Source organism: Camponotus vicinus, unplaced genomic scaffold, assembly GCF_025532165.1.
Source record: "Camponotus vicinus isolate PSW18456_S1 unplaced genomic scaffold, iyCamVici1.0 SCAF_1, whole genome shotgun sequence".
NCBI lineage: Eukaryota > Metazoa > Arthropoda > Insecta > Hymenoptera > Formicidae > Camponotus > Camponotus vicinus.
Window position 1 is genome coordinate 6,453,086 of NW_028141945.1, and position 15,037 is coordinate 6,468,122.

A 15,037-nucleotide genomic window follows, 5' to 3' on the forward strand; every position below is an offset into this window, starting at 1 on the left:
AAGAATTTCTATCTTTTTATCTTTTTAAAAAATTTCTCTAGGAATCTTTCTGAAGAACGAAGGACTGGGAGGTTATGTGTATTTCGCGCGTGCGTGCAGTAAATATAATAAAATGTAGATATCTGAGTTTATTAATGGGAAATCTCGTATTGAAATGTACGCAATAATTACAGCGATAGACTCATTTTGTTTTTTCTCGATACTCACGATACTCGTTTGCAATCGATCGATTAAATTTGTACCACGAGCCTCCCGATGCCACAAATATAAACCATCATACGCGATTATTTTGAAGACAACAATCTTTTTAACAACAATTATTTTGAAAGCAACAATCTTCACTTTTGATTCCGTTAAAACACAGTAGTCTCAACTTGACGAAATTAAATACAACTCACTCAGTCATACCAACTACCAGCAGATGCGTCATGCATCATTCGAATGCGTTTCTATTAAGCGTCACATTAACATCGCACATGAATATCGCACGAATATAAATGTGACATTATGTACATCGAATATAGAACGCGCGCGAATATCATAGTAATTTTTATCAGTGGTTATTAACTAATGCGTTGCATTATTCGAGTCAATAGCAGACTATTTATTTAATATTAAGATTGTGAAGATTGAAAATCAAAATTTTACTAACTAGGACAAGGAAAATTTAATAAAAGTATTATAGATTGCGTGAATAATGCGTTTGTATATAACATGAAATAATCGTGAAAAAGTGGATATTAATTCGCGCAATAATCGAGATGGTATACTAAACGAGAAAGGGCGGAGATTCTCGGAAGCGAGTCTGGCCACGCTTTATTTACGATGCACAGTGTCGCAAAACAGCTGCTAATCAGTTCGAGATGCGACGAAATAATAATGTTATATCGAACATGCTATTTTTCCATAACAAAAAACAATGAAGACAGGAGCAAAGTAATACGTGCATTTATCGCGCTTTTTCACCCGTCAGATATTTATCGAGCGAAAAGTAAGTTATTATACTTTGAATATGATAAATGTTAAGTTCTATGTTTTGGACAATCGTGAATTGTCGTAGTAATTTTCATCCATTAATTTGAATCTTAATCGTTATTTCTTGCGTACGTAAATTGCAAGCGTATTTCAAATACGAGATTCGGATAAGAAATGGATTTGCCTCTCTATTTCTTTTTTATTAATGGTCATCTCGTCTTCAATAGGAATGCGCATCTATATAAGTCCATGTTCACGTCATAACAGCCATATTTGATTTTCGCGCGCAAAACTCGGAATCTCGGAATCGGACCAATGGTCTAACGGAACGGAACGGAAATTGAGATATTGAGATAGTGATCTTTCCGCTCTTTATCGTAATGTAATCTCGCGCGCGGTTATTTGTGGCATCAAAGACGTTTATAGTGCAAATTTAATGACTCAAATGTTGTAATTGCTGCAGTTGCAATTATACAATTGTATAATATTACGAAGGTAAGAATCACGCGTCTCGCTACATCCGATTAAATCAGACTAGATCTCGCCGGCAAATAAATCGCAATATCAGGAGTCGATCGAGACAAAATCAAGCGTATTATGCGTATAATTTATATCAAAAAATTATATGTATTAATAAATATGTATTTAAAAAATTACAAAGAAATTAAATTACCGCAACGAGAATAAATATCATCGATAAGGTTAGATTAAACGCATAGTATGATGAGAAAATGCCGAGAAAAAATATTTCGGAAGACTGTCATAAATACATAATATATCGCGTTAATCTAGTGTAATAAAATATATAAATTAAAAAAAATCCGAAAAAGAGGTAGTCTTATATTAAACATTTATCGAACGCGTCCCTCGTTATTATCTCGCCCATCGTTAATTTCTCCTAGGTGGAATAAAAAATTGACGTATAATTTGATGGACTCGGGACATTGCGCCCATCGATCGATCGCGCGTAGCAAAGTAAAAAGGCGATTATATAAATAATTTCTCCGCGTTATCCGCGATCTCCCGGCTGCCGCCAAGCCCAACAAGCTCGCGTTACGTATGGGCGCGCAAGCTCGGTTTGTATCGACGAAGAAACGAAACGAAAGCGCTTCCCGTCTTAGCGAGACCCGCTCTCGGTTCAACCGCGATAAAGACACCCTATCCCGCGGATCCTCGTGGGCGAATGCGGGTCTAAACTGCGATCCCGCAGTGTACATAGGGGTGGTTTGGCATGTGGCGACGCGCGACAATACTACAACGACCGTGTGTTTGTCGATTGTCACCGGGGGGATCGAGAGGTAAACACAATTTTACCCCACCACCTTAATCATCGCTCGTCGTGCGTGCGAGAAGGACAACACACGTATACTTCGATATACGCTTCAACTATAACGAGCGAAATCGCAAGGAAATTTAACTTGTGTTTCACAAGCGACAGGGTGTCGCTTTACCCGCGGTCAATCGTGCTGTTGGTACATATGATATATAAACATAATTGATTTGAACTAATTTGAATACTCAGATGAAGTAAATATTATATCATACACGACTTTCATGTACAGTAATAGTTTTTGCGTATAAATTTATCATTATTAAATAGTACATGTATAAATATCAAAATTAAATCAAAATTTATAATCATATGCTTGTAATTGTAATTGTTGTTTTCTTATTATTTAGAGAGCACGAGTACCGAGTGAGACCGAGTTGCCGTAGATAAAACTTCTTCCTGCTACAACATGAGTGATAAAGGAAGGACAAAGATAACTAAAAGCCCTTTCTCTCTCAATTCAAAGCCATCAACTCGTCGAACGGAATACAACAATAGATGCAGGTGTGTAGATGCAGGAACGACGCTCTTTCGTCGAGATATAAAGATAACCGAACTCTGAGGGGGTGAGTCTTTATTTCATAACGTTCATAAAATGGAGAAGACTTGAAATAATGTTACTTTTTACATAACTTTTTGCTGCCGATTAAAATTAAAATTATAAATAAATTATGTATGAAAGATAAAACAAAATATCTTTATGATAAAATATGACTTATGTCTTTAAAAACTAGCTACCAAAAATAATTTATGTATTCGCTATTTTCTAATTTTATATTCACCAACAAACGTGCAAATTAAAACTACAAAACGTACCGATGTGTAAAATAAAGGTCCGCTTGCCTCGGAGTGGTAAAAAGAAAAAACATGAGAAAGAGGAAATGGTAGAAAAAACGGAATAGGAATGATTTTGCGAAGGTAAAACGTTCGGTGTCCGTCAGTTTGCAAGACTGGTTAAACAGGTTATCAGTTTATAGCTGCCGTAAAGAGATTTTAAATTTCGCGGCATATGTGCCCGTGCATTCCACGCCACGATACTCGTGTCGTTCTTTTCCTTCGTTTTTCGGTCGTTTTATTAAGTTCGGAACGCTATGTGCCGATATCGCATCGACGGTTGAGCTAATGGAAGAGGTTTCTCTATTTAGGGCGAGCTGCGCGGTCCCACATAAAGCGCGTGTTCTCTCTCATAATTATAAAGCGTCACGCAGGCATCTTAATTTTTAATCGAATTCTTCCCTCTACTTTGTACAATATTGAAACATCAATGTTTTATCTTTATACGCGGCTAACAATTAGCTTCTTTAGATCCGATGTGATACTAACATGCAAATGTAAATTATTTTATTTTTCAATACACTAACAAGTCTGAAAACTACATGAATGAGGATTTATAAAGATTCTTATAAAATTATTAAATTATAGGAAAAGATATACCTACCGTGTAGAAAATAGTAAATACTTAAAAATTTTTGAGATAAAAATCTACAAGTGTGTTTTTTAGTATTACTTTGGAAAAATCCTGAAAAGAAAATGTACAATATCGCAAACGCATGACATATCACTGTCTCGCTTGGTATTTGTGTTCGTACAATAAAAAAAAAAGTCCGTTTGTAGTAGATATTTTATTTCCAACTTAGGAACTGAAATGCCCATATAATAAAAAATATTTATATCGTAATAATAATAATAATTATTATTAAAGTGGGAAAACGCGCGAGAGTTATGCTAAATTCGTTCCAAGTATACAAATTGAAAAGAAAACTCGCAGAAACGAAAACAAATAGACTTTTCTTTGAATCATTCTCCAAGATTCTTTCACGATTCATTCACTCATTCATGTTTATTCCGTACATTCGCACATGCGCTACAAAAGGACTCGAGATTTACAGAATAATCGCGGCAACAGAATATAAACAAAGAAATTATATAAAATCTTCCACATGGAATTTTGCACATTATTATTATTATTATTATTAATATTATTATTATTATTATTCATTTTTCTTCGATTCGCGTCTACCTTCTTAGTTTCTCTAACTGTTAAAGGGCTCGTCAAAAGCATATACAAATGACCGTCGCCATTGTTCGTAATCGCTATCTAATCAGTTTTTTATGGCACGTATTCTCGTACAAGCCCTTTTCCTTGTAGATATTTGACAATATCCGCTTTGCTAAATCCTTTTCGCCAGCGTTTACTTCCTCGTCGCTGTACGAACCCCGCGATATTACCGCCGAGTCGCAACCATAACGAACTCGTATATGTATATTCGACTTTTCTCTTTTTTTTACACATACACTAGAACCCGTGGAGTCCTTTTAGCTTCTCTTTTTTTTGTATACGATTATCAGACTTGGACGTGAAGATCTATTACATCTTAAGATCGTAGTTCTTTCGGGCAATCGCGCCAGAGATCCACTGGTACCCAACAACGCCCGTTAAAATTTTCGAAAAAACTTACTTAATAGAATTTTTCGTCGCATAGCACCATTTCAAAAAGTGACGCGACGCGACGATCAAGAGTCGCGACGCGCCCGGATCGCCGGAAGTCAGCCGCGGTCTTACAAAAATAACAACAGTGGTAGCCGTTTTCTATCATCTTGGGCCCGATTCTTGCGCTCTGCAACCGATAATTCAGTATGTTTTTCGACTCGTTGAATACCACTGGAAGGCTGTTGTTAATCAGCCGCGGTCTCGCCGGAACGCCTACTTTCTTATCACGAAAGAACCATCCGAAAAACGTGAACAACTCATACTCTTGAAAGACATCGATATAGAAATCTGATTTTCTTTTTCGTCAGAGAACGATCCGGAATGGACCTTTCTTCCTCTTGTACATCTTAGAGTTACGAATGTTTTAACATTATTCTCATATTTATTTCTTTTGATCAGAATATCCTAAAACGAACATATTCTATCAATATGTCTACATTTAACATGGATATACCGTTGGTAATTTTTGTTTAAAATCTGTTTTCAAGATATTATAGTGGCCCGCGATGTCCGATCACACGTTCGGCAGCGACCGCGTAACAATCAGTCCATTGCTTTAGTTTTCTTTAATTTCTATCTTCCCTAAAGTAGGAAATGAAAGTATGAAATGAAATGAAATGAATGAAATGAAATAAAAAAAAAAAACACTTCCACGCGTTAGAAAATAAAAGATCTTCACATGTTTCCTTCGAGTGAAAAAAAGAGATTATCGATAATATTTTGTAAAATACCATTTTCGTTCCTTTTTCGTAAAGAAACAGCGATACGACAATCGTTGGCCACGCGAATAAGACAGCCTGTACATTTACTAAACTTAATCTTCTTACGTAATATTGAAAGATAATGCAGAATTTATCTAGCTTAATGATTTACGTAATTATATACACTATATATACATGTCGCTGCTATAACATTGCATGCGTGCGCTTATATCATTAAAAGTGACTATAGATCGGTGTATGCGATTGTGTATGTTGCGTGTATGTTTGTACGAGTGCTTTTTTTATTAGAATGAAAATTGTCTAACTTATACATTATACATAGGGTTTTCACGAGCGTTACTATATAAGAGATTTACCATTACACAGTAAATTATATACGTTCCGATGATCCGCCGGTCACAAATATTCGCCTTTTATTATAATTTTCTACTTCTTCTTGGTTTCGAATCTTTATCACATAGTACATTCAAAATAAATCATAATGCACCTTTAGAAGGAAAACCGAAAATAAAAATAAGCTGGAAATAACAATACACATGCACTTGTGTGTACGCTTGAAGAAAAAGAAAATTTTTAGGAAGAGCTAATAAAAAATATTTGGAAGCTCCAACATAACACTGAAAATATAAACTTGTAAATCAGAATATTTTTTTCCAATATAATATTGAAACTGAAAAACACGCGTATACAATTTACATAAAATAAACATATAAAAATAACAATTTTCCATGGTAATACTCCATCGAATCGAGTCTTCTTGAATCTTTTTTGTCGCAGTTTTATCACAGGGCACATCTTTTATATCGATAATCCTTCAAAATTTCGAGCGATAAAATGAACGAATGAAATAAAATTTTAGCGCATTATTGCAATATACATAATCTACTACAGAAATACTTGTAATTAATTACGTAATTAATCCGTCGACATATTATTTTATCTTTGCACGAAATTTTGAAGGACTTGAAATTTTTGTTCTATTATGAACGAACACTGTGAATAATTACAGTTTGTTAATCGAATGAAAAAAACAACATAACTGAACGTAGATAATCTCAATGTGCTAACATCACTTTTATCCATACAATCGCGCTTCGTACGCGCTATATACGTTTCGACAGCGAAACAAATCCGACGGATCCACGTTTCTCTATAGTAATCGAAGCATCCCTCGCTATACCGGAAACCCTACATGTTGAGATCCCATTGTCTATTTAGACGTTGGGGCGGCCGGTTGTTGATACGGCGGCTGCCCCGTTATCCCCGTCAGTCTTGGTTGCGAGGAAACTAGTAATTCCTTGTAATATGCGCTAAATTCCGGCGGTAGAAACGACGTTGCGGCAGCAGCGGCCGTGGGCGGAATCGGTGGCGGAAACAAGCCGTTGTAGAACGCTGAGTAATACATAGGGTCCAGAATCGGTAGGAATTTGCCAGGCGTGTTTGACAATTGTGGCAATGGGAATGCGGCAGAGTTGTTTTGCGGTACCGCCGGCACAAAACCCGACGGTATGCTGGGTAAACTGTGCCGTCGACCGGCTTCGCTTTGCCTAGATTCTTGTTGCTGCTGCTGTTGCGCCGCCAACGACGACTTCTCGCTCTCGCTAATTCTCCGATGCTGATGATCCCTGCCGGCCTCTGCGGCCGCTTTCCTTCTGTCGATGCTCATTTGTTGTTGTTGTTGCATCGTCGTTGCCTGCATTCTGGGAAACGAATTTCCACTGTGATTTAGATGATTCAAGTTGGGTACGTTAGGTATGACGGGATGACTCGGTTTCCTCGGCGTATACGGTGAAATCGGCTCGTTTCTCGCCGCATACTTTCCATTTACTTGATGCTGTTGTTGCCTTCTCTGCGCGCTACCGATCGTCCCTATTGCGTTACTTTTATTAGGTGGACTCGGTATTTGGACGTGAGATGGTGTATTTGGATGATGATTGTTTTTCTGCTTGGGATTTACGAGAGTAATCTCGAGGTTGTTCGAAGCGATGGTTCGACTGTCGATTACGTTCTGATAGGGAGGGAAGGATACTCGCTTCGAACAATCAGCGGAAGATCTATCTAACGTTTGTTTGTCCTTAGCCCCGGGTAAATTTCGCATTTCCAGATTTAACGGATTAGGCCTCGGCACTACAGGTACTCTGACTATTTCTAGACTGGGCCTGGGAAACGTGGGTTTCTCGTTGGATTTTTGCGTAAGATCGAGAACACCTCCTTGTCCGATGTCGTTGCTCATTTGCGAATATTGCGAGCGTTGCTGCGACTGTTGATGCGGATGCACCGAGCGATGTTTCGGAGAGATAAGAATATCCTTGGGATTTCCGTAAACTGTTTTCTCGTTATGCATGAATATCGATCTCGACTGCGTTACTTTAGGCGGCACAAGCCTACCGTTCGGAATTGGTAATATGCGATTATTTGGCTGCTGCGGAATCGTTGCCGAAATCGGTGGTACAACGTTCGCGTTTGCATACAGTTGCAACAGCGCAGCATTGTTCGAATTACCGAGATTTATCACCCGACTGTTCGTTACATTATTGTTGTTCATCGTGCTATTATTATTATTATTGTGATGAACCGGTTGTTGCTTGCCCACTGGAATTCGCGATTGATGATTCTGATGCTCCTGCGGCAGCATGTGTCCTATGTCGGGCGTCACGGTGACGGATATTAATTTAGGAATGGAGTTGGGCGTGGCTGGAATCGGATACGGTGAGATCGACGGTTGTTTCTCCTCGGTGGACCTCATAGCCGACGGCGGCGGCGGCGGCGGCGTCTGTTGCGGTGATGTGGCGACGCTGCTTTGGATCACGCTCGGCCGCGCATCCAGATCAACGGCGGTGACTTCGAGACCGCCCTCGCGAAGAATCTCGAGCTTGCGTTTCTTAAAGCTAGGAATGATTATCTTATCCCGACTCGTATCGCTCTCATTTTCGAGGTCGATCACTTCGGGCGATCTGCAGACCGGCGGTACAATCGTCTTCTCCGTGAATTTCTCGCCGCCGAACAACGGTATATTCTCTTTTCCCTGCGCCAATAGAGTCGTTTGCTTGGGATCCAGTTTAATCTCCTTCATATCTTTCTCCGGCGGTGGTGTTAAAGTGACGACCGTCGACGCATTCGTCGCTACGCTGGTCACGGGCAAGCCCGGTGGCGAACACGATGGTGGAACTTGTTGGGATATCAAAGGACTGTTGAGCTGTCTCTCCAAGACGCTCTGACTATTACTGGTACCATTCGTCGGCGTTGTGGAAGGTGTGCTGCTCGGGGTCGAAATAGACGTATTGGAGGATGGCGGTGGACTTGGCAGTTGGCTAGCTTGCTGGCTGGAAGGTGTCGCGCTATTGGCGATTATTGTATTCAGGGACTTTAGACGTTCCGGTTTCACTCGTACGCTACGCAACGAAGACGTCTTGCCGGATTCTGTTTTAGGTTTCTCATTCGAGAGGAGAGTCTGAAAGTACAGGAGATAATATAAATAATTTGTGCCAAATATAAGATACGTAGGAAATGTGACACAGATATATTTGTGTACTTTTGTGCATTGGTTAAATTAAAACGCCATTTACCGTTGCTGCTGATATTATTGGCTGCAAAGGTGATATTGTGGTCACGGAAATTGCTTCTACGGGCGGTGATGTTTCCGATGGATACGAATCACTAGGTTCTTCCTTGATATCTGAATCCTCGAACACGCTCATACTCTTGGTACGTCGTCCGTGATTCAGTCTTACTTTTGTCTCTTCGCCTCGTTGATACCTTTCGTAAGGCAATAACAATCTGCAAGAAAACTCTTGTCATTGCGCATACACGATCTAAACATTGAAAATTGCTACGATGTAGGAAATAAACAGATATTAATCGTAGAAATATTAATGCTCGAGTAGAAATATAACAATCTATTGAATATTTATTAAAACATTTTACCTTTCGTAGTGTCTTCGTGTAATAGTCGCCGCGCTCGTGGAACCCGTATTGCCGCCAATGTCGTCGTAGATAGTTTTCCAAAGACGGCCAGCACTGACGGAATCGTAACCACCGAGCATTTGCACCTTCGTGTAGAACAGGAACAGATCGACTAGGGATAAGAAAGCACCTTTAAAATCGTCGTTAAAATTGTAAACACGGGGCGAATGTAATTTCGATTTTGCAAGAAGGAAACCCTGCTGTATATTAGCTTTCTGCAGTTTGACGATCAAATCGCGCGAAATGAAATTCGAAACATTGGAAAAATCGATCTGGTCTTCCGGTGGCAAGACCGGTCATCGGATACCGAGGAAAAATAACAAGATACTGACTCTGCCTGTAGCCCAGCAGTGGCATCTTTCCGACCGGCGTACCCCGAGAGTTCATAAAACTCTGCACGTCGGTGATAAACTTCTTTTCCTCCGCGGTGATCTTCCTCTCGCTCCGCCGTACCGCGGAAGAGGGCGGCCTCCCGACCGTGGGTATAACTAGGCTGGTGCTAGTGTTCGCCGGTGTGCTCCTCGACGTTGATGCCACCGAGGCTTCGCTCTCGTTCGAAGACTCGCCCGGCGAAGCGCTGCGCTTTTTACGTTTTCGTCGTGGTCTGCCTTTTAATTTTGGTGCTGAAAAAACACGGATAAACATGTTGAATCATCGTCAAGATTCGCCTATCTCTTTCCTCCGCTCGGAGATTTGCGTATCTAACGCCGCATTCTTTGTTTATACATGTTGATTTTTTTTAAGACTCGATAGAAAAAAAGACTAGTTAATCAGCAATTTTAAATGCTGCGTAAATATTTCGTATTACGGACGATTAATAATTGTTTCGATAAAAATGGCAAATTACATTACGTCACTCAATGATGAAAAATAATTTTTAAATTAGCATATATTTATGTATATGTAATATTTTGTTTATATTATAGATAGTAATGTTTTTAAATTTAAGCAGACGTATTTCACATGAAATATAACTGTTTCAAGGTAATAATCGTAAACGCACAATAGTAAAGCATGGTAAGAACACGTGAATATTTGGGTTGAATATTTCATAGTAGTGTATGGTTACAAGGTCGAGAAATATTTATCTATTTCGATGCGAAACAATGTTATTGATAAACAGATTAGAACGTCGAAATGCCTCAAAAATTCGTAACACCATTTATAATACGCGATCGATCATACGAAACTTTATTAATATAACTATTTAATAATGTTCTTTACAACATATTATGAACAACTATGTTATAAAATCATAAGCATAAAGTGCAATTTCCATTGATTCGTGCGTATTGATCATTATTTATAAAGAATATTTATAAAATTACAATCGTTTTGATTTATTTCATGATACCCGATATATATTATTTATATAGAATAAAGTAAAATGTTACGTGAAACGTAGTGTATATTGACACCATTTTAATTAAGTTCAATAATTCTAGAATATAAAACATCATATCAATAATCATATTAGCATTGAATCGATAATAACAATAATATATTCGACTCTCTCAGCAAAAGTAAAGAAAAATATATAAGACGACCGTTCTAAATGCTTTAAAATAGTTTGTTGAAAAATAACTTGTATATTTTATGTGTATACTTAACACAACTCAAAACTGCTACTTTAATTTTATATCTAATTTGGTATCGTATAAAAACAGATCTTAATCGTGTGTTTATTACGTTGACAACATGTATATTACATGCATGTTTAACAAAATCGATATGAGAACACGAGATTCATTTAGCAATTTTCTTACAAAATATATTTTATTCTTGTTTCTTACCGGGTATATTTAGATAGACTACTCGATTATTCCGAATTTTCATTACGATGGCCATTGTGTTAATTGTAAAGTTCCAATTACTTGCGATGATATACTTATTGAGAATCGGATGACAATCGTAATAATTTACGGATAATAGCAACAGTTTAAATAATGTATGGACAACAAAATATAGACTTTGTGAAAATACGACGAGCGACACAAATAAAACAAACGACGAGGCAATTTTGTCGTCGAGCTGTTAGGATAATTTGCACTGCCAAGAACTGATAAATTCGTAATGTAACTTCTTATCTCTTGACTATAATAATCAGTATTTTGGAAATTTTCCACGAGTCGAGTCAATATAACACAAATCAATTAGATCGCGCGATTTTCATTCGCGTTATCTTCGTCAGCCTGTATATAATTTACACTTCTCATATACACACACATACGACACAATATTGGTTACATTATGCTCGTCGAATAACAATGAACGATACCGCAAGAATAACAATCCGTCGAATTAGATCGATAAAAAAAAGAAAAAAAATACTTGGCGATCACGAACAAACAAAATTGCAAAAGGCGCATTCCTCGCCGGCGATACGAACGTAGAGTACATACACTACGCGACGATTTCTTTCGATCAACCGATTCGAACGCAAGCGCACGTGAATCGTCACGAGCGCAGGGACATGCGTGTCGTGCGTCGCGCACTCGCCTCGCTTGTCTCGTTTGTCTCGCTTACGCGCGATCGATGCGTGAAAACAACGAATGTGAGCGTCGGCGACGGATTCACTGACAATGGGATCTAGCTTAACCATTCGATACCGTTCGTGACGCTTGGGCCTTATCTGCTATTACATCCTGCGGGATTGTTCCCGGCATCGCGCGCGCGGCCCAATGAAACGAGTTTACCGCAAAGTCAGTTTTTTTTTCAGCGCCGGCACGGACTAGTTCCCGGACTAGGTCCTTCAATACCTCGTCTGTCGTTAAGGTCGCGGTATGTTTGCAATCGGCATCTCTTTGTGTGAATGTATATGTGTGTACGTATTAGCTATTGTGTTTCTTCCAAAAAAATAGAGAGAGAGAAACGAATGGAAAATAACATTACTCGCTTTTCGATCGTTTTTCTATATTTCCAGATTTCTATATTCCTTCTTGATAATTTAATATTTAAGAAGAGAGATAAATTTATATGTAACGAGTTTTTCGCATGCGAAACTTTGACAGATATTAAAGAAAAAGAGCTTTATGCTTCATTATATTATATTAAATGAAAATATTAATTATATATATAATTTGACGATACTTATTAAAATATATAAAAGATCTATTTTTTTATATTCATATTAATTTATTATATTACTTTGTGTGTGTGTGTATGAAAAGTTGGAGAGATTTGAAATATTTAATCAAATTGATGGATTGAAATTTTCTTCGCTTTACAATTTCGTTCTCCGTATTAGTGCATTTAATTCGTAATAATATTAATATATCTTTTTTCCTTCTTTCATGTCAGTTATCGATTTTTTACAACAAAAAATGATGTTATACAAAAAAACCTTTCCAAATAAAGAGATTTTCACTCCAAATTATAATATAACCGATGAAGAAACACAACTCTCTCTCATGAAAAAAAAAGTATACAAAGTAAAATCTTTATTAACCGCGCAAAGTTTTCAAGAAAATTTATCTTTACAATATAAATAAAACAATGATTAATAGTTATTTCTATTAATTAGTTATTTCTAATAATTTCAATTGAAAGGAAAAAGGGTAAGAGATTATGAAATCTTAATGTCAAAAGGATATCAGTATTTTCATGAATATTTCATGTCATTTCGAAAGATAAATAAAAGTAAATAAGCTTAATAATAAAACAACAGATAACACGCTATGTATATCAATATAAACGTATATAACATGTACAGATTGTAAGTAAACTTTCAGATCACGTATGTGTATATATATTACAAACATTTTATAAGTTAAATGCACATACACAAGTTTCTCAAAATATCCAGTTATAACACGAATAAATATTTTATTTTACACAAGTACTTTTTTTAATTTTCAAAAATTATACACAAGCAATAAAAAAATTATCGTACATATTTTACTATTTTGAAAAGAATTATTTTCCGATCGTATGACAATATTTTTACAAGACGTATTGTGTTATCTACAATTGTATAAAAATAGAGATATGACAGAAATCGAAGCAAATTCTCTTATTGATATTTTCCTTGCGAATCGAATCGTGAATTGAATTCAAATTAAATGATCGATAATCGTACATACCTAAATGATTACACAGTAGCTCGTGAGTTTCGAGATCAGGATAGTCGAAGGTGTCTCGGCAGAAGAGTACCTTGGTGCCGGGGGTCGTGGTGAAGCCTCCTAACGCGGCTGCGATAGACGAACACAGCCAGGAAGGCTCGGCGCCCTCGAGTCGACGTAGGAGTGCTCGGTAACGGCAATACCTAGGATACGAGAGCACCACCACCTTCGTCTGGAAACAATCCAATCTCCTCGAAGAGTTCAGGTTGCTCTCGTACTCCTTTTGCTGCTTATCGACATCCGAGAAGTCGATTCCTGGGTCCGTTAGCACCTGCGGCTGCGGCATTTCGTATCGCAGCGGGCTGGTTTCCGGAGACGACGTCGGGGTCGTCGGATAAGACACCTCTCGACCCCATGACCATTCCAACGAGGGCGAAAGCCACGTGACGAGATCGTGTACACGAACAACCACCTTCTCCGATATCGTCAGCACCTCATCCTGAGAATAAAAAAAATAATCAAAATTAGCAATATTAATCGGAGAAAAATTAATTTAATTTATTATTAATAATCTATGTATCTGCTATCGATATTGTCTCATCGTCTGTGAAAAATATGCATCGAAACACAAGATAGGTTTTTATATTTATTAATGACAACTAACAAATATATGAGAACATTCCAAAGCTATCGTATTTTTATTTTATAACAATTTAATATAGCTTGTCGCGAAAATTTTTATCCCAAGATATATAATTGCTATCAAGAATCGATACAATGTTGCAGAAAATGTGACAACTAATATCTGCGATTGCGTAATTAATAAAATTTTTGTTCAATGAGAGAAAAAAGGTCTTTTTTCTCTGCGTGTTTTATCGTCCGATAAATAAATCGCGCAAATAAATCAAGATCGAGAGATCGCGCGAGCGAGAATTCGTCCAAATTCGCGATTTCAGCAGGAATTTTCTCGACAGGACACCTACGCTTACCTATCCTATTCGCAATGTGGCTTTTGTCGCGTTTACCGACTTTCAATCGAGAGGTAGCGACTCTACGTGAGAATGCCAGGAACTTTCGCGCGAGCTTTCACGGAGAGATATATACAACCGTGTCAGGACGAGAGAGCGTAACAGTCTCTCCTTTCCTCCAACTATATGAAATGCATATATACATATATATGTATACACATAATCCACGTGACACATAACCCGTGGTTTATGCTGCACCCTCGAGTGCATCGTTATCTACTCCGCCTCCACGATAATTTAATTGTTCGCCTGCGCTTTCAGAGCGATGTCATTTTCGCCAAGTTTGACTTACTACTTGCCCCGTATGCATCTGCTTTTCGCATTAAACGCATAAATTATTATCACTCATTTGAGCAGAGTTCAAACACTTACGCAACTTGAACGATATTATATCGCATGTAAATGACTCGATGTGGTCTGCGTTATGCGTATATAAATTTGTTTATCTATAATTTTTTATTTTTCTC

At 37.7% G+C, this 15,037-nt stretch overlaps 1 protein-coding gene across 4 annotated transcripts in view; it reads right to left on the reverse strand.

Annotated features, from left to right (window-relative positions):
* Positions 1-3,908: 3,908 nt before the first annotated feature.
* Positions 3,909-15,037, reverse strand: part of LOC145970277 (uncharacterized) — a 130,967-nt gene continuing 119,838 nt past the window's right edge. For 2 of the 4 annotated variants that reach the window (XM_083096880.1, XM_083096897.1), the window contains exons 3-7: positions 13,564-14,041; positions 9,814-10,104; positions 9,443-9,593; positions 9,085-9,295; positions 3,909-8,969 (exon numbers count right to left, since the gene is read on the reverse strand). In XM_083096880.1, coding sequence (XP_082953006.1) covers positions 6,729-8,969; positions 9,085-9,295; positions 9,443-9,593; positions 9,814-10,104; positions 13,564-14,041 — 3,372 coding nt within the window. In that variant the 3' untranslated portion in view covers positions 3,909-6,728. Of the gene's footprint in view, positions 8,970-9,084; positions 9,296-9,442; positions 9,594-9,813; positions 10,105-11,274; positions 12,043-13,563; positions 14,042-15,037 lie in introns of those variants that run through there. The other 2 variants (XM_083096887.1, XM_083096904.1) reach the window with 2 other exon arrangements.